The sequence below is a fragment of the Podarcis muralis genome, chromosome 2 (assembly GCF_964188315.1).
Source record: "Podarcis muralis chromosome 2, rPodMur119.hap1.1, whole genome shotgun sequence".
In the NCBI taxonomy this organism is placed as follows: Eukaryota; Metazoa; Chordata; class Lepidosauria; order Squamata; family Lacertidae; genus Podarcis; species Podarcis muralis.
In genome coordinates, this window is record NC_135656.1 from 105,963,466 (window position 1) to 105,983,398 (window position 19,933).

Below are 19,933 nucleotides of genomic sequence, written 5' to 3' on the forward strand. Positions count from 1 at the left end.
CGGCTGCATAAGCAGCGCCGAAGTGACCTGCCTGGGATGCAAGCCTGGGCAGTGGGGATGGAGGTCCTGGGCCGCCTAGACAACAGGGTGGGACTCGAACCAATGGATTCAAGTTACAAGGAAGGAGATTCCGACTAAACATCAGGAAGAGCTTTCTGACAGTTTTTAAAAAGAGAAGATCAGTATTGCAAAGCCCTGTCTAAACAATATAGCTGTGCTGTGTCCCGTTGGTGAAGTGGTGGTCACAGTTGCCCTTCTCCTCATAGGAAATGCTCTCTGAGGGTGAGGGAACAAAACATGGTGGAATCAAGGAGGGTCAGTTGGAGTGGCGGCGGCGGCGGCGTGAGAAATGTCCCTATTTCCATCTGAGGAATGTTGAAGGGAATGCAGGGCCTGCTGCCCCAAAGGTGTGGCCCCTCGCAGAGGCTGTTGTGTTGAGTCTCAGGGGCGTGGGGACCCACCAGAAGTGTCCCCTCAGTGGATCTCAGGGATGGAGAATGGAGCACAAGGGATCAGGTGGTTCTCAAGGTACTGTGAGCCCAAGTTGTTTAGCGCTCTGTGCATTATTGTGGGTTAAACCACAGAGCCTAGGGCTTGCCGATCAGAAGGTCGGCGGTTCGAATCCGCACGACGGGGTGAGCTCCCGTTGCTCGGTCCCTGCTCCTGCCAACCTAGCAGTTCAAAAGCACATCAAAGTGCAAGTAGATAAATAGGTACCGCTCCGGCGGGAAGGTAAACGGCATTTCCGTGCACTGCTCTGGTTCGCCAGAAGCGGCTTAGTCATGCTGGCTACATGACCCAGAAGCTGTACGCCGGCTCCCTCGGCCAATAAAGCGAGATGAGCACCGCAACCCCAGAGTCATCTGCGACTGGACCTAATGGTCAGGGGTCTCTTTACCTTACCTTGAACCTGGCCCAGGAGGAAAAGACCACCCTCTGCATCAGAGTAACACATTTGCAGCAATCTGCTCCTGTGAGCAACTCCATCCACTGCTACATCAAATCAGCTTCTCTCTTCATCTGCTGCTTTCTTAAGGTGATCAGCAGAGCTTGCAAGTGCCCAGAACTGGCTGGATGCTGATCATCCAGTTCAGTCCATATGGTTCCTTTATTTTTCTATTAAAGATGAGCCGAAGAAGGGGGCGGGGAGAGATTGTGGTTTGTTGATACGCAGGTTGAAAGCGGAGCTGGGACTAAGCGGCGTTACACCCCTGATTTATTCTTCTCCCTCAATCCAAAGCACCAGTTTGTTTGTTCTTTAATCACACTGAGAGATTGGATTTGATAAGGTCATATGTTCGCCTCAGACTCCACATGGTAGCAATTTAAGGTTTGGTTCAGGAGGCCAGATGGAGTCAAAAGCTTTTCAGAACTCAATGGAGCAAGCAACAATAGCCGAAATCTGTGCTTCCTCTTTTGCATTCCCTCCTCCCCCCCCCCCACCTTTTTGGTATGCGGGGATAAATGCCTTTAATGAATACGAAAATGTGGTTGGTGGTTTGCTGCTTCTTTGTCTGGAAACGAAACCCACTTGAATGCCTGTTAATTACACGGCAATTTTCTTTGTTGAGGAGACTGCTGAGCGGTTTGCCTTCATTACAGGCTAACATAATTATCAGATGCTGGGGACAAACAGCAGGGGACAGCCATCTCCATCATACCCTATTTTTGAACTTCCCAGGGGCTTTTGGCTGCCCACTGCTGGGTACTAAGTGCTAAGACTAGATGGGCCTGTAATCTGATCCAGCGCAGCAGTTCTTAAGTTCCTAATGTTGCAACTTTGGGAGACGGGTGTATTTTACGCTGCTAAATTTCTAGGTTACACCAACTCCAGGGCTTCCAATAGGACCAAAGCTGCTCAGTTAAAAAAGAAAAGTTTACGCGGCACATTGTTAAACTATGGAACTCACTGCCACAGGAACCAATGGTGGCTACCACTTTGGATGGCTTTAAAAGCGGATTGGACAAATTCTTAGAAGAAAGGCAGGATAAGGACAATAGTAAATTCAGCTCTGTACTCTTGCTCAGAGAAAACCCCTTGTCCATTCCTTTTAATAAGCCTGCTAATCTGAATGCTGCCTAATAACAAGAACAAATATTCTTTATATACTGCCTGAAAACTGCTAGGCCCTGGGTCTGAACATTTAGGGGATTCATAGGGCAGAGTCATTCCAGGGCCCAAAAATGCTTCACTGGGGATTTGCTACCTGCTGTTAAAGTTGCTCACACCACTGGGCAGTTGCCCACAGATCCTGGCAGATCTAGAGCAGGGGTCAGCAAGGTTTACCTGGGCCGAATCACCTCAGCAGAGATCCCTCCGTGGGCTGGAACGCGTGCACTCACGCGATTTCCGGCATCTGCGCATGTGTAGACACTATTTCCGGTGTCGTGGAAGCGAGTCACCACGCTGCGCCAGTTTAGCACAGTTTAGCGAGTGGGCAGTTCGGTTCAGGGGCCCAGGGGCCTTAGGTTGCCGACCCCTGATCTAGAGAGATTCCCCATTGTCACTATATTTTCAAGGCAGCATCATACCCCTTTAAACAGTCCTGGCTGTTTATAGTGGTATGGATCCTGGGAACTGCAGTTTGTTAAGGGTGCTGAGAGTTGATAAGAGACCCCTGTTCCCCCGCAGAGCTATAGTTCTCAGATGCTGCAACGGTCAATCCCTCCTCCCAGGAAACTCTGGGAATTGTGTTCCTTCCAGGTGACCCAGTCACCCTTGCTGGCGCCTGCTATTTCCCCCTGTTTCGTTTGAATGGCCTTGGGCCCTATTCCCATTGCTTCTCATAGCCATTTTATGCCCCTTTCTAAGGTCCGACAAGGGATGCAGGTGGCGCTGTGGGTTAAACCACAGAGCCTAGGGCCTGCTGATTAGAAGGTTGGTGGATCGAATCCCCGCGACAGGGTGAGCTCCCGTTGCTCGGTCCCTGCTCCTGCCAACCTAGCAGTTCGAAAGCATGTCAAAGTGCAAATAGATAAATAGGTACCACTCCGGTGGGAAGGTAAACGGGGTTTCTGTGCGCTGCTCTGGTTCACCAGAAGTGGCTTAGTCATGCCGGCCACATGACCCAGAAGCTGTACGCCGGCTCCCCCGGCCAATAAAGTGAGATGAGCGCCGCAACCCCAGAGTTGTCTGCGACTGGACCTAATGGTCAGGGGTCCCTTTACCGTTACCTTTTTAATGTCCGACAGAGCACAGTTCCTACTTGGAGCAAGAGCTGAAACCTGAAGTGGTATCTCAGGAACACCATCACCACTAGCTGCAGCCAGCCAGCCAGCCCCTTTGCCTTTCGGGACAAACTCACAGGTACGGAAGAGCAACATCTTCGCCTCCTAAAATGATGCTGCTGTTAGAGGCACAGCTATCAGGGCCAGTTGAAAAGTTGGAGCCACTTGAAGAAGAAAGAAAATCCATACATAAATGCAGCTACATTGTGAGCATAGGAATAAATCGCCCTGTGAGGTATTGATGGTAATCAGCAACTCATTGTTTCCCCCCAATCATTCCTTATCCTTCCCATAATGTGGAAGAAAGTCAGTTCCCCCAATGGGTGTTTTTCTCAACCACATGGTTACAGTAATTGCTCGATTTGCATGTGCAGCTCAGGTTTTCTCTTGCACTGAGCACACCTGTTTCTTCCCTTTTGGCTCGGCTCAGCCAAGGCACAAAACCAAAGCGGTGGCGCATCTTTCCTTAGCAACCTTCCAAGAAAGGCCTCCTTCCTGTTTTTCTTAAATAATATATATATAAAAGCCAAAGTGGCATTAGGCCAGCTGAAGGCTTTTGCAATGGTCTTTTCCCTTGGCTTCGAGGCGGGGCGGTATATTACAATTATATGAGTTATGCCGGTGGAATGATGTTCTGTCATGTTGCTGTTGTTGCTGCTGCTTGTTTGTAAGCCGCTTTGGGATTCGTTGAATGGAACGCTGCATAGAAATGCGATCAGTCAAGTGAAAGGGGATGACATGGGACGGCTCTAGACTGTCACCGTTTTCTGAAGGAGGGATTTGAGCGCTCGCTTGCCGGTTTGCGCATTTGAAGTGGATTCGAGGGCTCGGTTGTCCCAGAGCAACAAATCCACTTCTTTCTGCCTTCTTCTTTTTAAAGCTGCGACAGACTCTTTGTGGTTTGGGCAGTGACAGGGGAAGTGCATTAAAAAGCGTGGGATGAATGAATGATTAACGGAAAGACGGTTTAAACGCCCCGCAAGCAAATCAGGACATATTGTCGCTTAAGCGCCCTATAAACAAATCGGAATAAATTCCGAATAAAGACTTGGTATAAACCAAGCTCCCTGTAAGCTTGGTGCAGGCAAACCCGAAGAACAAGAATCAGGAGATTCATGCACGCATGAACCGACACATCATCTCTCCGCGGTTCACGCATTCTGTCACGCTGAATACCTGGAACATTCTTTGCCCCACTCTGTTCATTAACTTGCATCGTTCCAATCATTCCACATAGAATCACAGCATTGTTGAGTTGTATGGACCCCCAAGGGTAATCTATTCCAGCCCCCTGGAAGGCAGGAATCAAAACCAAAGAAACCCTGGCAGATAGCCATCCAGCCTCTGTTTAAAAACCTCCAAGGAAGGAGAGTCTACCACCTTCCGTTCCACTGTCAGAACGACTCTTGCTGTCAGAAAGTCCTTCCTAATATTCAGTCAGAATATCCTTTCCTGTAACTTGAATCCATTGGATTGGATCCTACCCCACCGGAGCAGCCAAAAACACAGCTTGCTCCACCGTCCATTTGACAGCCCTTCAGCTATTTGAAGATGGCCATAATATCACCTCTCCATCTTCTCCAAGGCAAACATACTCAGCTCCCTCAACCGTTCCTCATAAGGCTTGGTTTCCAGAGCCTTGATCATCTTGGTCGCCCTCCTCTGCACACATTCCAGCTTGTCAAGGTCCTCCTTAAACTGTGGTGCCCAGAACTGGGCACAGTGATTGCTGCTGAGCCATTGTCAATCTGCCTGCCAAGACCTCAGCGACCGTGCTTCAGCCATTTGCAGAAAACAACTCCCATTCTCTCCCTCGAGTAGATATAGATAAGCTCAACAGAAGCTGCTTTTAGGTATCTGGGACTTGAGTTACTACACCTTGTCCAGTAACACAGGTCCCATTGGCATAAGAAAATAGTCCCAGGGCCTCCTCCAGAATCTTAAAGAAACAACCTCCCTTATAATACCATAGAAGGGACCCTGAGGATCATCTAGAGCCAGTGTGGTGTAGTGGTTAAGAGCGGTAGTCTGCTAATCTGGGGAACAGGGTTCGCGTCTCCGCTCCTCCACTTGCAGCTGCTGGGTGACCTTGGGCCAGTCACACTTCCTTGAAGTCTCTCAGCCTCACTCACCTCACAGAGTGTTTGTTGTGGGGGAGGAAGGGAAAGGAGAATGTTAGCCGCTTTGATACTCCTTAAAGGGAGTGAAAGGCGGGATATCAAATCCAAACTCTTCTTCTTCTTCATCTACTCCAACCCCTTGCAATGCAATCTCCCATACAGGGATCGAACCTGCAAGCCTGGCATTGTCACCACGGTGCTCTAACCAGCTGAGCTATGTCCCTTCCAGCTCTGCAGTTCTACGGTTCCATTCTATGTTCTCATTTCTTCCTAACCAGAACCTACCTAGGAGGGGGCTTATAATTAGCCTTTCTTATATATGTGATTGGCTCCTGCCAAGGGAGAAGAAATGGCCAGTGCTTTCCCAATGAGAAGGCTTAAAGAGGAATTTGTATTCACACGCCATTTTTTGAAGACATCATGAGAGCAGGTATCTCCAGGGGGTCCCCACGCCTAGCTGGATGATTCACCAGCCATACCAGCCTAAAATCCCTTGGAAGCCATCTCCCTAGATCGGCTTCTTCTATTTTAATTTATCGCCTCACTATCTTAATAAGGGTATCTGCAGACAGATTATATTTTCCGGGCAGGATTTTAGCAGCTCTCGGAACTTTAGGTTTGCATAATCAAAGCGGATTCAAGTGATCTGCCTGCCTAGCACAACAAATCCACTTTAAAACACACACACACACACACACACACACAATTAGGAGCATCGGTGTGGGTGGGGTTCTTGAATATTGATTGTTGCTTCTTGTATGAATGTGTGAAAACAATTAAATATTGGGGGCGGGGGGACCAGATATCATGTGGTTTGGAAAGTGATGGGGAAATGAAGTGAGAAATTTGGGGTGAATGAATGATTGACGGTTGGTTAGAGCATGGTGCTGGTAACACCGAGGTTGCAGGTTCGATTCCTGTGTGGAACAGCCTCATATTCCTGCATTGCAGGGGGTTGGACTAGATGATCCTCAGGACCCCTTCCGACTCTACAATTCTATGATTTTATTTTTAAATTTTATTCCAAAACTGAAAAAGAATTACAAACATCAAATTCAAAATCCATATTTGTTTTGTAACATGAGCCTATCACATAGTTGACTAGATTAAAATATACCTAATTGCTGTAGACTTCCCTCTGCTATATATAAGGTAAAGGTAAAGGGACCCCTGACCATTAGGTTCAGTCGTGACTGACTCTGGGGTTGCGGTGCTCATCTCGCTTTATTGGCCGAGGGAGCCGGCGTACAGCTTCCGGTTCATGTGGCCAGCATGACTAAGCCGCTTCTGGCAAACCAGAGCAGCATAAGGAAACGTTGTTTACCTTCCCGCCGGGGTACTACCTATTTATCTACTTGCACTTTGACGTGCTTTTGAACTGCTAGGTTGGCAGGAGCAGGGACCGAGCAACGGGAGCTCACCCCGTCACGGGAATTTGAACCGCCAACCTTCTGATCAGCAAGTCCTAGGCTCTGTGGTTTAACCTGCGTCCCATTTTGCTATATATAAATTTATAATATAATATTTCTAATTACGTTGCATTTATATATCTACAATTCTATGATTATATGGCGTGTAAACACCCTGTAAGCTAATCAGAAGAGATGCTCAGTAAATGCCAAATATAGCCTAACCAACCCATAAGCTCTCTGCATGCAGATCAGGAGGAATGCTGAATAAAGGGGTCATTCGGCAGAACCTTAAATTAGCTTTATTAAATTAAGAGCCTCACCTTTGTGTCTGGTGATTAATTACAGCTGTGTTCTATTCCTATCTGATAACAATACCATTTAAAAAAATACAATACAAAGCCTTTCATGATGAGCCTTCCTGGTTGCCTGCTCTTCCCTCGCCACCCCCGCAGTTCCTTGTCAGCCTGTGGCCTCTTTCTCTTTCTTGCAGAGTTATGCATCTTCAAACCCTCCTGGACAAGCACTGTGCAGGAACTCAAAGCAGACCATGTCAGATTCTCCCCTTTTATTCTCACATCAACCGCGTGCGGTGTAAGGAAAGCCAGAGCACACTTTTTATTCCTGAATCAACACTGGAGGCACCGTTTCCTCCTTCTTTTGAAAAAAGGATTGCTTTTAACCTAAAGGAAGAGCAACCCTCGTTTTTCTCCATGGAATGCAGAACTTCCATGTTCAGGCATAGTCAATGCTCATTGACTACCAATTTGCTGGGGAGCCAGAGAGGCCCAGAGGCATCCACTGGTCTCTATTGGAAACAAGATGCTATGCTGCTAAGGTAACTTTCTGTTCTGACCCAGCAGGTATCCTCTTACATTGTGTAAAGATTTTTTTTATCCCGTTCTTCGATTTTTCTTTTTAAAAAAAGGTTCCCAAGAGTTGCTTATTTTGGAGCCTAAAAAGAGGTTCCTGGGGTGGCTTACAAGTCAATAAACACAACGCAGTTCCTGCCCACCACGCTTGCAATCTACAAAGGCACGACATCAGAGGAAAATCGAATTGGGAGGGAGGAGGAAATAAGAAAAACCACATACCTGTTCTTTTGTTACGCGTCTTCCTAATGGCCAGCTGAGATGGAAACAGCTCTCTCTTCTGAGTGGGTGCCTCAACTTGGAAGAGGTAAGGCCAAGAGTGGTGACTAATGCAAAGAAACGAACAGGCAATTTCCTTTATGGGCAGGTAATCGCGCTGCATCTTTGCATCAGAATTACTCACTGTCAGATGAGGTCACTCGCTTTGAGTAGGGGCTACGGTCTTGCAGGGAGCCTTGATTTAGTTACCTGCGGCGTGTGAGCAGGCAAATGGCTGCTTGTTGCTGAGCGAGAGCGATTGTGCCATCAAGGTCACCCAGGTTACAGACTGAGAGAACCGAGGGGGACCCTTGGAGGTCATCCAGCCTGACCCCCTCACTCAACACAAGATCAACATTGCCAGATGATGCAATTACAGCACACGCAAGGGGTGGCCACCGTCCTTCTGCTGAAATACCTGCCGCAAAGGAGGGCCCACTTCCTCCCAAGGCAGCCTGTCCCATGGTCAAACAGGCCCAACCATGGGCGTAGCCAGGATTTCTATTAGGGGGGTGGCCTTTTGTTTGGGGGGCAGAACCTCAGTTTGCTATGTATTTTTTATTGGTGGGGGGGACAGCTGCCCCTCCCTGCCCCCCCCCCTTAGCTACGGCCACGTTGGGAAGTTTCTCTTGGCATTCAGTTGAAATGCAATTTAGTTTCTAGTCCTGCCCCCTGGGGCAACAGAGAACAGCTCTGCTTCATCTTCTTCTGTAATGACAGCCCTTCAGATATTTGAAGGTAAGGTAAAGGTAAAGGGACCCCTGACCATTAGGTCCAGTCGCGGACTACTCTGGGGTTGCAGCGCTCATCTCGCTCTATAGGCCAAGGGAGCTGGCATACAGCTTCCGGGTCATGTGGCCAGCATGACGAAGCCGCTTCCGGCGAACCAGAGCAGCGCACGGAAACGCCGTTTACCTTCCCACCGGAGCGGTACCTATTTATCTACTTGCACTTTGACGTGCTTTCAAACTGCTAGGTTGGCAGGAGCAGGGACCGAGCAACGGGAGCTCACCCTGTTGCGGGGATTCGAACCGCCGACCTTCTGATCGGCAAGCCCTAGACTCTATGGTTTGGACCACAGTCCCACCCGCTGCTAATTAAACAGTCATGGCTTTCCTCACAGCCTCCTGGGAGCTGCAGTTTGTTAAGGGTGCTGAGAGCTGTCCCTCCTCAATTCCTGTCAAAGAGCTACAATTCCCAGAGTTCCCTGGGAAGTAGGACTGACCATTCAACTTCTCTGAGAACTGTGGCTCTGCGAGGGTCTCCTAACAACTCTCTGTAGCTTTTACAAACTGTTCGAAGTCCCATAATGTCCCTTTCATTGTAAAGTGCCTCCCCTTAATCTCTCATCCAAGCTAAACGTACCCAGCTCTTTCAAACATTCCTCTAGTGTGAGCCAGGTTGGGACATCCCTAAGTAGGTGATTTGAATCCAGGTCTCCCTGGTCTGAATATTCCATCCTCTACACTACCTCACACTAATCCTTCTGGTCTCGTGACCTACCCGCTTTCTCCCTTTCCCTAGATATACAGTGCTAATGCACTCCCTGTTGCCTCTCCCTTCTTCTGCCTGGAGCATATAGAATAATTTGTTATATTTAGGGGTGTATGCAGATGGCCATTTACGAAGTAGCAACTTGTGGGCATCAATCCATACGGGGAGCCACCATCTGCCTGGAGCATCCGCCCAAGCGCTGAGCTGAGGAGAGCTGTACCAGCTCCTCTGTTTCCCTGGATTCCCTAATTGGTTGCGGAAGTGCGATAAAAACCCTCTCCAGGTGGGCCGGCAGTATGGCTGATCAGCACCCCAGGTGGCTGCCTGCTCACTGAGGAGTAGTTATCATCTTGGGAAATGGCTCTCTGTATTCCCTCTGTGCTGATGCAGTTTGCTTAACCTTTAGAGCATGGGTAGGGAACCTGGGGAACCGCGTTTGCGTCTCCGCTCCTCCACATGCAGCTGCTGGGTGACCTTGGGCCAGTCACACTTCTCTGAAGTCTCTCAGCCCCACTCACCTCACAGAGTGTTTGTTGTGGGGGAGGAAGGGAAAGGAGAATGTTAGCCACTTGGAGACTCCTGAAGGGGAGTGAAAGGCGGGATATCAAATCCAAACTCCTCTTCTTCTTCTTCTTCTTCTTCTTCTTCTTCTTCTTCTTCTTCTTCTTCTAGGGAAACTAAGGCCCGGGGGCCAGATCCGGCCCAATCGCCTTCTAAATCTGGCCCGCCAGACGGTCCAGGAATCAGTGTGTTTTTACATGAGTATAATGTGTGCTTTTATTTAAAATGCATCTCTGGGTAATTCGTGAGGCATAGGAATTCGTTCATTTTTTTCCCTTCCAAAATATAGTCCAGCCCCCCACAAGGTCTGAGGGACAGTGGACCGGCCCCCTGCTGAAGAAGTCTGCTGACCCCTGCTTTAGAGGGTATCTATGTAAAATAACTCGCATCGCATATGGCAGAATTCCTTCGCCGAAGATTTCCTTCGCCGTGTAAAGATTTTTGTAGTGTACCTGAATTGGCTCCCCAAAATTTATTCCAACGGGCCAATTGAAAATTGCTTAGGGTCTTGGATGATCACTTAACAGTGTTTCTGCTTGTTGTAGCAGTTGCAATGTGCTGTGCTAGATGCGGCGTACTTTTTAATTGTATTTTAAATGCTTCTTTTATTTCTAGCATGCTGGGCAGCATTCAGCTCAGTGAACACACAGTGGAACAACTTCCGCTTGGGCAGCTGGACTCCCCCAAACTCTCCTCCTTTCACGTGTGACCTGTGGCATCCACAGATCTACTCTGGAGGGTTTGGGGAACCACCCAGGACAGATTTAGAGGGGGACCCATTTTTTAAATTGTGTTATAGAATCATAGAATTGTAGAGTTGGAAGGGACCCCGAGGGTCATCCTAGTCCAGCCTTTCTTAACATGTGGGTCCCCAGATGTTGTTGAACTACAACTCCCATCGCTCCTAGCTGGCAAGGCCAACGCTCAGGGATGATGGGAGTTGTAGTCCAACAACATCTGGGGACCCACAGGTTGAGAACCGCTGTCTAGTCCAACCCCCTGCAATGCAGGAATCTCAGCTAAAGCATCTATGACAGACGGCCATCCAACCTCTGCTTTAAAACCTCCATAGGTAAAGGTAAAGGTAAAGGTAAAGGTAAAGATACCCCTGCCCGTACGGGCCAGTCTTGACAGACTCTAGGGTTGTGCGCCCATCTCACTCAAGAGGCCGGGGGCCAGCGCTGTCCGGAGACACTTCCGGGTCACGTGGCCAGCGTGACATCGCTGCTCTGGCGAGCCAGAGCCGCACACGGAAACGTCGTTTACCTTCCCGCTAGTAAGCGGTCCCTATTTATCTACTTGCACCCAAGAGTGCTTTCGAACTGCTAGGTTGGCAGGCGCTGGGACCGAACAACGGGAGCGCACCCCGCCACGGGGATTCGAACCGCCGACCTTTCGATCGGCAAGCCCTAGGCGCTGAGGCTTTTACCCACAGCGCCACCCGCGTCCCTCTAAAACCTCCATAGAAGGAAGTTATTATTTTCATTCCATAAGATTCCATAGGGTGGCATATATGGATGAAAACATGTGCTTTCTATTCTCACAACAGCCTTGTGGAGTTTGTTGTTGTTGTTTAGTGTTGTTTAGTCGTTTAGTCGTGTCCGACTCTTCATGACCCCATGGACCAGAGCACGCCCAGCACTCTAGTCTTCCACTGCCTCCCGCAGTTTGGTCAGACTCATGTTTGTAGCTTTGAGAACACTGTCCAACCATCTCGTCCTCTGTCGTCCCCTTCTCCTTGTGCCCTCAATCCTTCCCAACATCAGGGTCTTTTCCAGGGAGTCTTCTCTTCTCATGAGGTGGCCAAAGTATTGGAGCCTCAGCTTCAGGACCTGTTCTTCCAGTGAGCACTCAGGGCTGATTTCCTGAAGAATGGATAAGAATGGAGTTATGTAGGGTCAAAAAATGATAGGCTCCAGGTCACCCGAAAAACTTTGTGGCTGAATGGAGATTTGAACTCAGGCCTCCAAGATCCTAAGCAGTACAGCACACAGACTCTCATGATGCAGGCTGCTTATAAACCAGTGTTGATCACTGCTTAAAAAATAAATAAAAAATTGAATTGTTCTCTTTTTCTGTTCCCCCTCCTCTACCTTTCCTTCCCTCCACCTCTTCTTCTCCCTCTCCCATCCCAGGCTGCAAACTCATCTTCCCTCCTTGGGATGGCGGCATCCGCTACCGAGGCTTGACTCGCGAACAGGTCCAGAGTGCCCGCTTCCTGCCCTTTGACTACGAGATCGAATACGTGTGCCGGCCCGAGCGCGAGATCGTGGGGCCCAAAGTGCGGAAGTGCCTGTCCAACGGCACCTGGACGGACAGTGAAGTCGAGAGCCGCTGCTGTGAGTCCCATGTGGCAGAGGGGGAAGAGTTGTTATTGTTGAGTTGTGGGTAAACATATCAGACGGCACAGCGATTCTTCAAACAGCTCTTGTTTATTCACAGGCCAGAACAGAACTGAACTGAAGGGTTCAGCCAGCCTGCTTATATAGAGCTCCAGTACAACGTAACTGTAACAATTTTCTAAAACTATCCAATCACTGAACGTCACTTTCAATCCCTTATTTGCATAACTATCTACAGTATCCCCCTACTGGCCCAGGGTGAGAACTTCAGTACATAACAGTTATTGCCATGCACGTCTTTCCGCTTGCCCCCAGAGCCAGGCCAGGCTGTGGAGAGGGGCTGAACCACTGTCCAGACTTAGCAATGAGTTGGATGAGGGTCAGTTAAGCTGAATCTGAATCTTGGCAAGTGGTCTGGTAGCTCCTGAGGCCGGGGATTTACCTGCTTTGGATGGGACGACACCCCAGTCAAGGGCTGGTCTGAATCGGAAGATTGGGGAATGCAATCGCAGGAAGATCAGATCCTAACAGAAGAGGAAGGGGAATATTCGCCCACCCCCTTTGCTTCCAGTGCCTCTATTATTATTATTATTATTATTATTATTATTATTATTATTATTATTATTTATACCCCGCCCTTCCCAGTTCAAAAACCGGGCTCAGGGCGGCTAACAACAACATTAAAACACTTAATTGTAAAACCAGCATAAAATACAGGATAAAAACATGAATAACAATAAAATTCAAAATTTAGAAATCAATTTAGGGGAAATAAGCATTAGATAATTTCCAGGGCTAGCTGGCTGAATTGGTCCTACTTGGGCCAGCGAGGAGGCCAGGGGAGAATTTGCTGTGGGGTCTCAGAGTGGGTAATCTTCATAAAAGGGGTGGGGGAGGGAAGAGAAGGGAAGGGAAAGATCTGGCTGAATTCAAATTGAAGGCCAGGCGGAATAGCAGGGAGATAGGCAGACACACAAGCTGCTCAGCTGTGAGAGGAGCTGCCCAGCTTTGAGATAGTAGCTAAGCAACCAGAAGGGAGGGGGCAGCTGGGCAATATATCGGTCAAGAGTGGGAGGGAATCCCCTCCCTCCCCCCAAACTCAGAGGTCCGAGTGTGTCAGAGAACAAAGGAAACATGGGGGGGGGGAGACTTCCGTTTGGCGCACTCCTTGCTGCGGAAATCGCAAGGAGGAGTCAGAGTAGGCAACTAATGTCTTTGCAGAGAGTTGCCCGCTTGTGCTGGTAACAGAATGCTGTAATAAAAAGACCATAAATCTACCAAATGCTCATTAATTCTTATTGGTGAGCTACCAGAAGGGAGATGGGAACTCCTGTACCTGACATCCTGAAGGCGCAGGTGTGTGGCTGGGGAGCTGTCCTTGATTCAACAGGATCACGTGATGTCCAAGTGTAAATAGCTCTAAGTGAAGACGAAGAAGAAGAAGAAGAAGAAGAAGAAGAAGAAGAAGAAGAAGAAGAAGAAGAAGAAGAAGAAGGATTAGAAGAATTTATTTATACCCCACCCATCTGGCTGGGTTTCCCCAGCCACTCTGGGTGGCTTCCAACAAAAGATTAAAAATACATTAAAACATCAATCATTAAAAACTTCTCTAAACAGGGCTGCCTTCAGATGTCTTCTAGAAGTCAGATAGTTGTTTATTTCGTTGACATCTGATGGGAGGGTGTTCCACAGGGCGGGTGCCACCACCAAGAAGGCCCTCTGCCTGGTTCCCTGTAACTTGGCTTCTTGCAGTGAGGGAACCGCCAGAAGGCCCTCGGTGCTGGACCTCAGTGTCTGGGTTGAACGATGAGGGTGGAGACACTCCTTCAGGTATACTTATGCTACCAAGCCAAGCTACATACTCTAGTAATTGGGCCGTGCTTCTCAAACAACTGCTTATTTCTTTTCCCCTGCAGTGCGCACCTGTCCCAAGATGCATCTGAGCCTGGAGAACGGGCAAGTGCATGTCCGGGCGATTGAGCGGGTGCCTGTGGAGGGCACCTGGGTGGAGTATCGCTGCAATCCTGGCTTCCACCTGGTGGGCAGCCCACGTAGCAACTGCACCAAGGTGGGCCGCTGGAGTTCCTCCAAGCCTGTCTGCGAATGTAAGTCACAAAGCAGAACAACAGGTGGAGTGGTGGGATTAGGGCAAATGGATAGATGTCCTGGGTTGGGGGACAACAACGACAATTGCACACACACACACCCCAATAATTGAACCATAACCCCTAGATTCTCATTTGTGGAACCTGAAATGTGCAACAAAAAAAGCACAGGTGCTATTATTCCCTCATTTTCAGTGAGAAGCTGGCCTGATGCTCCCCTTTCAGGATTTTACCAAATTTTTTGCTCTATAAGACTCACTTTTTTCCTCCTAAAAAGTAAGGGGAAATGTGTGTGCGTCTTATGGAGCAAATGCAGGCTGCTCAGCTATCCCAGAAGCCAGAACAGCAAGAGGGATTGCTGCTTTCACTGCGCAGCGATCCCTCTTGCTGTTCTGGCTTCTGAGATTCAGAATATTATTTTTTCTTGTTTTCCTCCTCCAAAAACTAGGTGCGTCTTGTGGTCTGGTACGTCTTATAGAGCGAAAAATACGGCACTTTCCTTTCATGACCAGCCCCCGCCCCCCCCCCCCCGGGAAAATTCCTGTGGACACCCATAACTATATTTGGAGCAGAAAGTTCTCACTCAGAAAAAAAGTGTGTGGATCTGTGACTCTAGCAGAGGTTTCCGGGAATTTTTAAAATATATAGTTATAATGGGCTTAGAATTAACACCACAACAGCTATGTTTGATACTTTTTTGGTACATGATGCACTCTGGCTCTTGTTCCTCTTCTCTGCTGAGAGAGTAAGGAATGAACTGGTATTTCTATTGGGGGGAAAACACTCTGGAATATAAGGCACTTGCTTGGGAATTTCAAGAAAACTAAAAATCAGTGCTGCTTTTATATTGGTGATTAAAACCAGTGCAGGTTTGATAGGGTCAGGCTGTCATCTTGATTAAAAAGAGTGACCAATTGTAACTAAACATAGACAAGAACCTGCTCCTGGATCTCAAGAATCATCAAGGAATATTTGGTTATGGTGTCTTGAGAAATGTGCAGATGCATGCCAAACAAGCAAGCAGCTTTCCAAAATATATAGGAGATGAGTTGCAAGAATGAGGTTATGAGAAAGGCTTTGGTATGGAAAGAACTGGGGGTGGGGTTCAGGAAAGCCTCTAGTCCCCTGGATTGTGCTAACAAACTGGTGGCCACACAATAGATGGCTGGTGTAAATTTGCACCATTGACAGAGGCTGAAAGTGTATAGCAGGGATGGGAAACTTGTGAGCACCCAAGTATTGTTGGACTCCCATCACCTGGGGGGTGGCAGTCTCCCCATTCCTGGGGTACAGAATTCAGAGTCTCGTACTCCCATCAGGGTCACCCAAGGAGGTAAGAACAAAAGGGAAGAGCCAGACAAAGAACGAAGAAGGGCTCACCACTTTGGCCCATTATAGTCATTCTCTTGGCATCTCTGTCCTGGCAGAGGCATATTGGTTGGCATAATAGGGCTTTTTCCAAGATCCCTTGTTATGAGCTTCCTTATATCTTGCCCTTCCCACAAAGTGGAATTCACAGAGGCTGGCATAAGAGCCCGTCGTGCAGTTAGTTTAAAAGAGGCAATATAAAATTGGATGGCATCAAATGTCATCTAGTAAAACATTAGTAATGGCGGTAAACATCTCAAAAATAACCAAGTAAAAGAGAGCAATCAATTACAGGCCTTCTGGAACAGCCATGTCTTGGGCAGACTCTAAAAAGGACGAAGTGTCGGACCCTAATAATTTTTTCTTTTGAGTACATCCCATTATCTAGTCCCGTAGGCTCTTGAACCTCACAGTGAAGTAGGTTGTACCCAGTGAAGTTAAGCCGTGACAGGCAAGGCCAGATCAAACAGGTAAAGTCTAGTCTATGTAGGCAAAGCCAAGTCACCCCCCCCCCCCCGAACAGGCTGGATCAAGGCAGGCCAAGTCTGGTCAGAAACTCTCTTAGACAGAAATCAGGACCCTGGACAGCTCCAAGCATCGCTGGAGCTCTTATGTACCAAGCTGGGAGCTAAAACCAACTGAACGCATAGTACACTTTCCACAGAGGAAGTCTCCTTATACTGGCCCTTGTCTGACTTTTCAGTCGTTGTCTTCTGCAGAGTTGGGGAGGGCGAGAGACAGCTGTGGACTCTGAGGGTGGTGGTGGGGCTGTGTTATCTGGCCAGGAGGCTCCTGGAAATTGTACTGATGGTTCTCCCCCACTGAGGAAGCAGCCTGAATCTCATGGCCTTGAGTATTCTGCAGCACGCTGCAAGGGCCCAGGGTCTGGGGTCATGACATCTATGGAGTGGGGCTGATACCAAAAAGACCCTGCTTCTGGTGGCTGCTGACTGCGTTTCATACGAAGTGGTACTTGGAGCAAGGCCTCAGATGTTGAACAGAGCATGTGGGGGGAGGAGGACCATATGGAAGAAGGTTGTCCTTAACATACCAGAACCAAAACAGCTTCCAAAAATAAGCAGGGACTTCATCCTCAGTCTTAATAATAGAAGTTCACACTTCGGGATTGCAGCTGGGACATGTCTGAGTGATCCATTAAAGTAGATTTATATACCAATTAAATCAATTAAGGTTTATGATCCTAGGTATTTTTAATTGTGCTGACAGGATGATAAGGTTTCCCTCAATTCCGCATCATTTAATCTGTTCTTACAAACTTAATTAAAATTTCTATTAAAAAACCCACCCTACCTGCTGTGAAAAATCAGTGGTGGTTCAGACACTCTCCAAGGCCAACTTACCCAGAATGCCTTGCTCCTTACAAAGGACCTCTTCCTCAAAGGGAAGCATGGGGTGGGATGGATGCTCTGCATCTCCCCACAAGAACTGGGTGTGTGGGCTGGCCAGCAAAAAAGCTCAAGGAGGCCCCTGGGGTGAAAATTTCCACGCCCATTGCCTGAGGCAGTTGCCTCAGTTTGCTTAATATTGGGGACAGACCTCTCTTTTGGTTCTGATTGCTTTTTCTACCTTGCTCCCTCCTACAGTGTGGCGGCCTCCTGTTTACACACCTGGATCAGGTGAGTTGTGTTCTGACTGCCCTTCCCCCTTGCTCTCCCACATCTGCAAAGATGTCTCGCCTTCACCCTTCCGCTTAGCCGAATCTTTGCCTTGGCTTGTGTGGTTTTCCTTGTGACAAACGGGTACCTTCGCTTCTTGCAGCCAACTCCAGCTGACCCTAAAGGACCCGATAGTAGACAGAGCTTTGACGCCCCTCCCTGCCCCACTGGGATCCTGAACCCAGTAGTGAGACTCAGGCTGCAAACTTGTACACACACCTGCCTGGCAGCAAGTCCCATTGAACTCAGCAGACCTTACATTTGAGTAGACGTCTGGAGGAGGGCCCTTCTGCCCTCTCATGTAGAAAGGAAGGTGCGTTAGCATCACGAGGGGCTACATACAGATTCCACATCCCTCCCTAATCCCAGGCTGACCTACATCCCCTGGCTGGAACGACACACAGCTCAGAGCTCTTCTTGGACCAAGCGAAAGTAGCAGGTTGGTAACGTGGCAGAGATAACAAGCAAGGAGAAGGAATAGGCAAGCGGTTGCTTTAGGGAGAAGATGGGAGTTAAAACGTCGGCTCAGTCATGTGTCCCTTTTGCTAGGGCAGAGAAGGGACTCACCAGATGTTGCTAGACTACAGCTCCCATCGTTCCTGACCGCTGCCCATGCTTGCTGAGGCTGGTGGGAATTGAAGTCCAACAACAACTAGAGAGCTACATGTTTCCCATCTCTACACCAGGGCTAAGGCTGGCCACAAGTGCTGTTGCTGTTGCTGTGGTCAAAGTTCGCAGAGGAAAGGAGGCCCAATGGGAGGATTTGTAGACGACTGATTTATCTGCCTTTAAAAACGAATCCACCACATCCAAATCAATCTGCTTAAATACTTTCTCTTACCAGTAAAATGGTAAGTGTTAAAAGCTCTTTGTGGGCGATTCCATTAAAGGCTGCGAGCGGAGGGCGTGCATTTTCAATGCTCCTCCATGTTGGCAGGGCGAAGCTTTCCTTGTACAGTGGTACTTCTGGTTACATACGCTTCAGGTTACAGACTCCGCTAACCCAGAAATAGTGCTTCAGGTTAAGAACTTTGCTTCAGGATGAGAACAGAAATCGTGCTCCAGCGGCGCGGCAGCAGCAGCAGCCCCCATTAGCTAAAGTGGTGCTTCAGGTTAAGAACAGTTTCAGGTTAAGTACTGACCTCCATAACAAATTAAGTACTTAACCCGAGGTAATAATAATAATAATAATAATAATAATAATAATAATAATTTATTTATACCCCACCCATCTGGCTGAGCCTCCCCAGCCACTCTGGGCGGCTCCCAATCAAGTGTTAAAAGCAGTACAGCGTTACATATTAAAAACTTCCCTGAACAGGGCTGCCTTAAGATGTCTTCTGAATGTCAGGTAATTGTTTATCTCTTTGACATCTGATGGGAGGTACCACTGTAGATACAAATACTGTAGATCAAGGAGAAGGCTCGGTGGAAACCTTCCTCCTGATAGGCTAGATTTTCACATGCAGGGAGGTTGAGGTGTGTGAGAGAGAGAAAGAAAGAAAGGGGAAGAGGCAGTATTCAGATCTACTGATACATCACACACACACACGTTTCAGGGAACTCTCCCCACTTTACTCCTTGAGTGCAGAAACAAGCCTTTGCAATTTAATAAATGAAAGCTACCACCCCAAAGGGAAGGCTCTACATAAGATTGCAGTGGCAGATGCCGTTCCTTTCACCCGAACTAGCTACAAAGAATTCTGGTAACTGTAGTTTGTTAAGGGTGCTGGGAGTTGTTAGGAGACCCCCTGTTCCCCTCACAGAACTACAATCCCCAGAGTTCCACAGGGAAGAGAGACTGGTTGTTAAACCACTCTGGGAATTGTAGTTCTGTGAGAAGATGAATAGTACAGATGTGACATGGAACATGAGAAATTGTGGACGTTAACCTCTGAGCACACAAAGAGTGCCTTTCCTTCACAGCTGATTGACCTTGGTCAATCCATAGGCATCTTTACCCTGACCTGTGATAGTGAAGTTACTTTGTTTTGTGGGGTGCCTGTCTTTGGCTGAATTTATACTTTTCAGTTCCATTCGGAACAGTTTTACTGGTTTTATAATCAAAATAGTTTTACTTTCTTTTAAAAATTGTATATTTAGTCGTCGTAACCCACCCTGAAACCCTATAGTGAAGGGTGGCTTAAACACACAAAACCTAATAAAATAATACTGTAACTAAATCTAAGATACAGGATGGCTTAAGGGTTAGAAAACATGGCATTCATTTTACCTAAGTGTAGACCCCACCCGTCCTCCCCAAGTTCAGGATCAGCCCACTTTATCTTCACAACAGCTCTGCGAGGTAGGTTCGCCTGATTGAGAGTGCCTGGCCCAAGGTCGTCCCGTGAAGTCCATGACTGAGCATCAATTTGAACCCAGCTCTCCCTTTTCTCGGGACGCAGGTGGCGCTGTGGGTTAAACCACAGAGCCTAGGACTTGCTGATCAGAAGGTCAGTGGTTTGAATCCCCGCAACGGGGTGAGCTCCTGTTGCTCACT

The 19,933-nt window shown here is 48.2% G+C and overlaps 1 protein-coding gene across 1 annotated transcript in view; it reads left to right on the forward strand.

Annotated features, from left to right (window-relative positions):
* GABBR1 (gamma-aminobutyric acid type B receptor subunit 1) overlaps positions 1-19,933 on the forward strand; it is a 167,482-nt gene that overhangs the window by 86,384 nt on the left and 61,165 nt on the right. Inside the window, 3 exon segments of the mRNA XM_028719950.2 lie at positions 12,078-12,281; positions 14,201-14,389; positions 17,362-17,394. Coding sequence (XP_028575783.2) covers positions 12,078-12,281; positions 14,201-14,389; positions 17,362-17,394 — 426 coding nt within the window.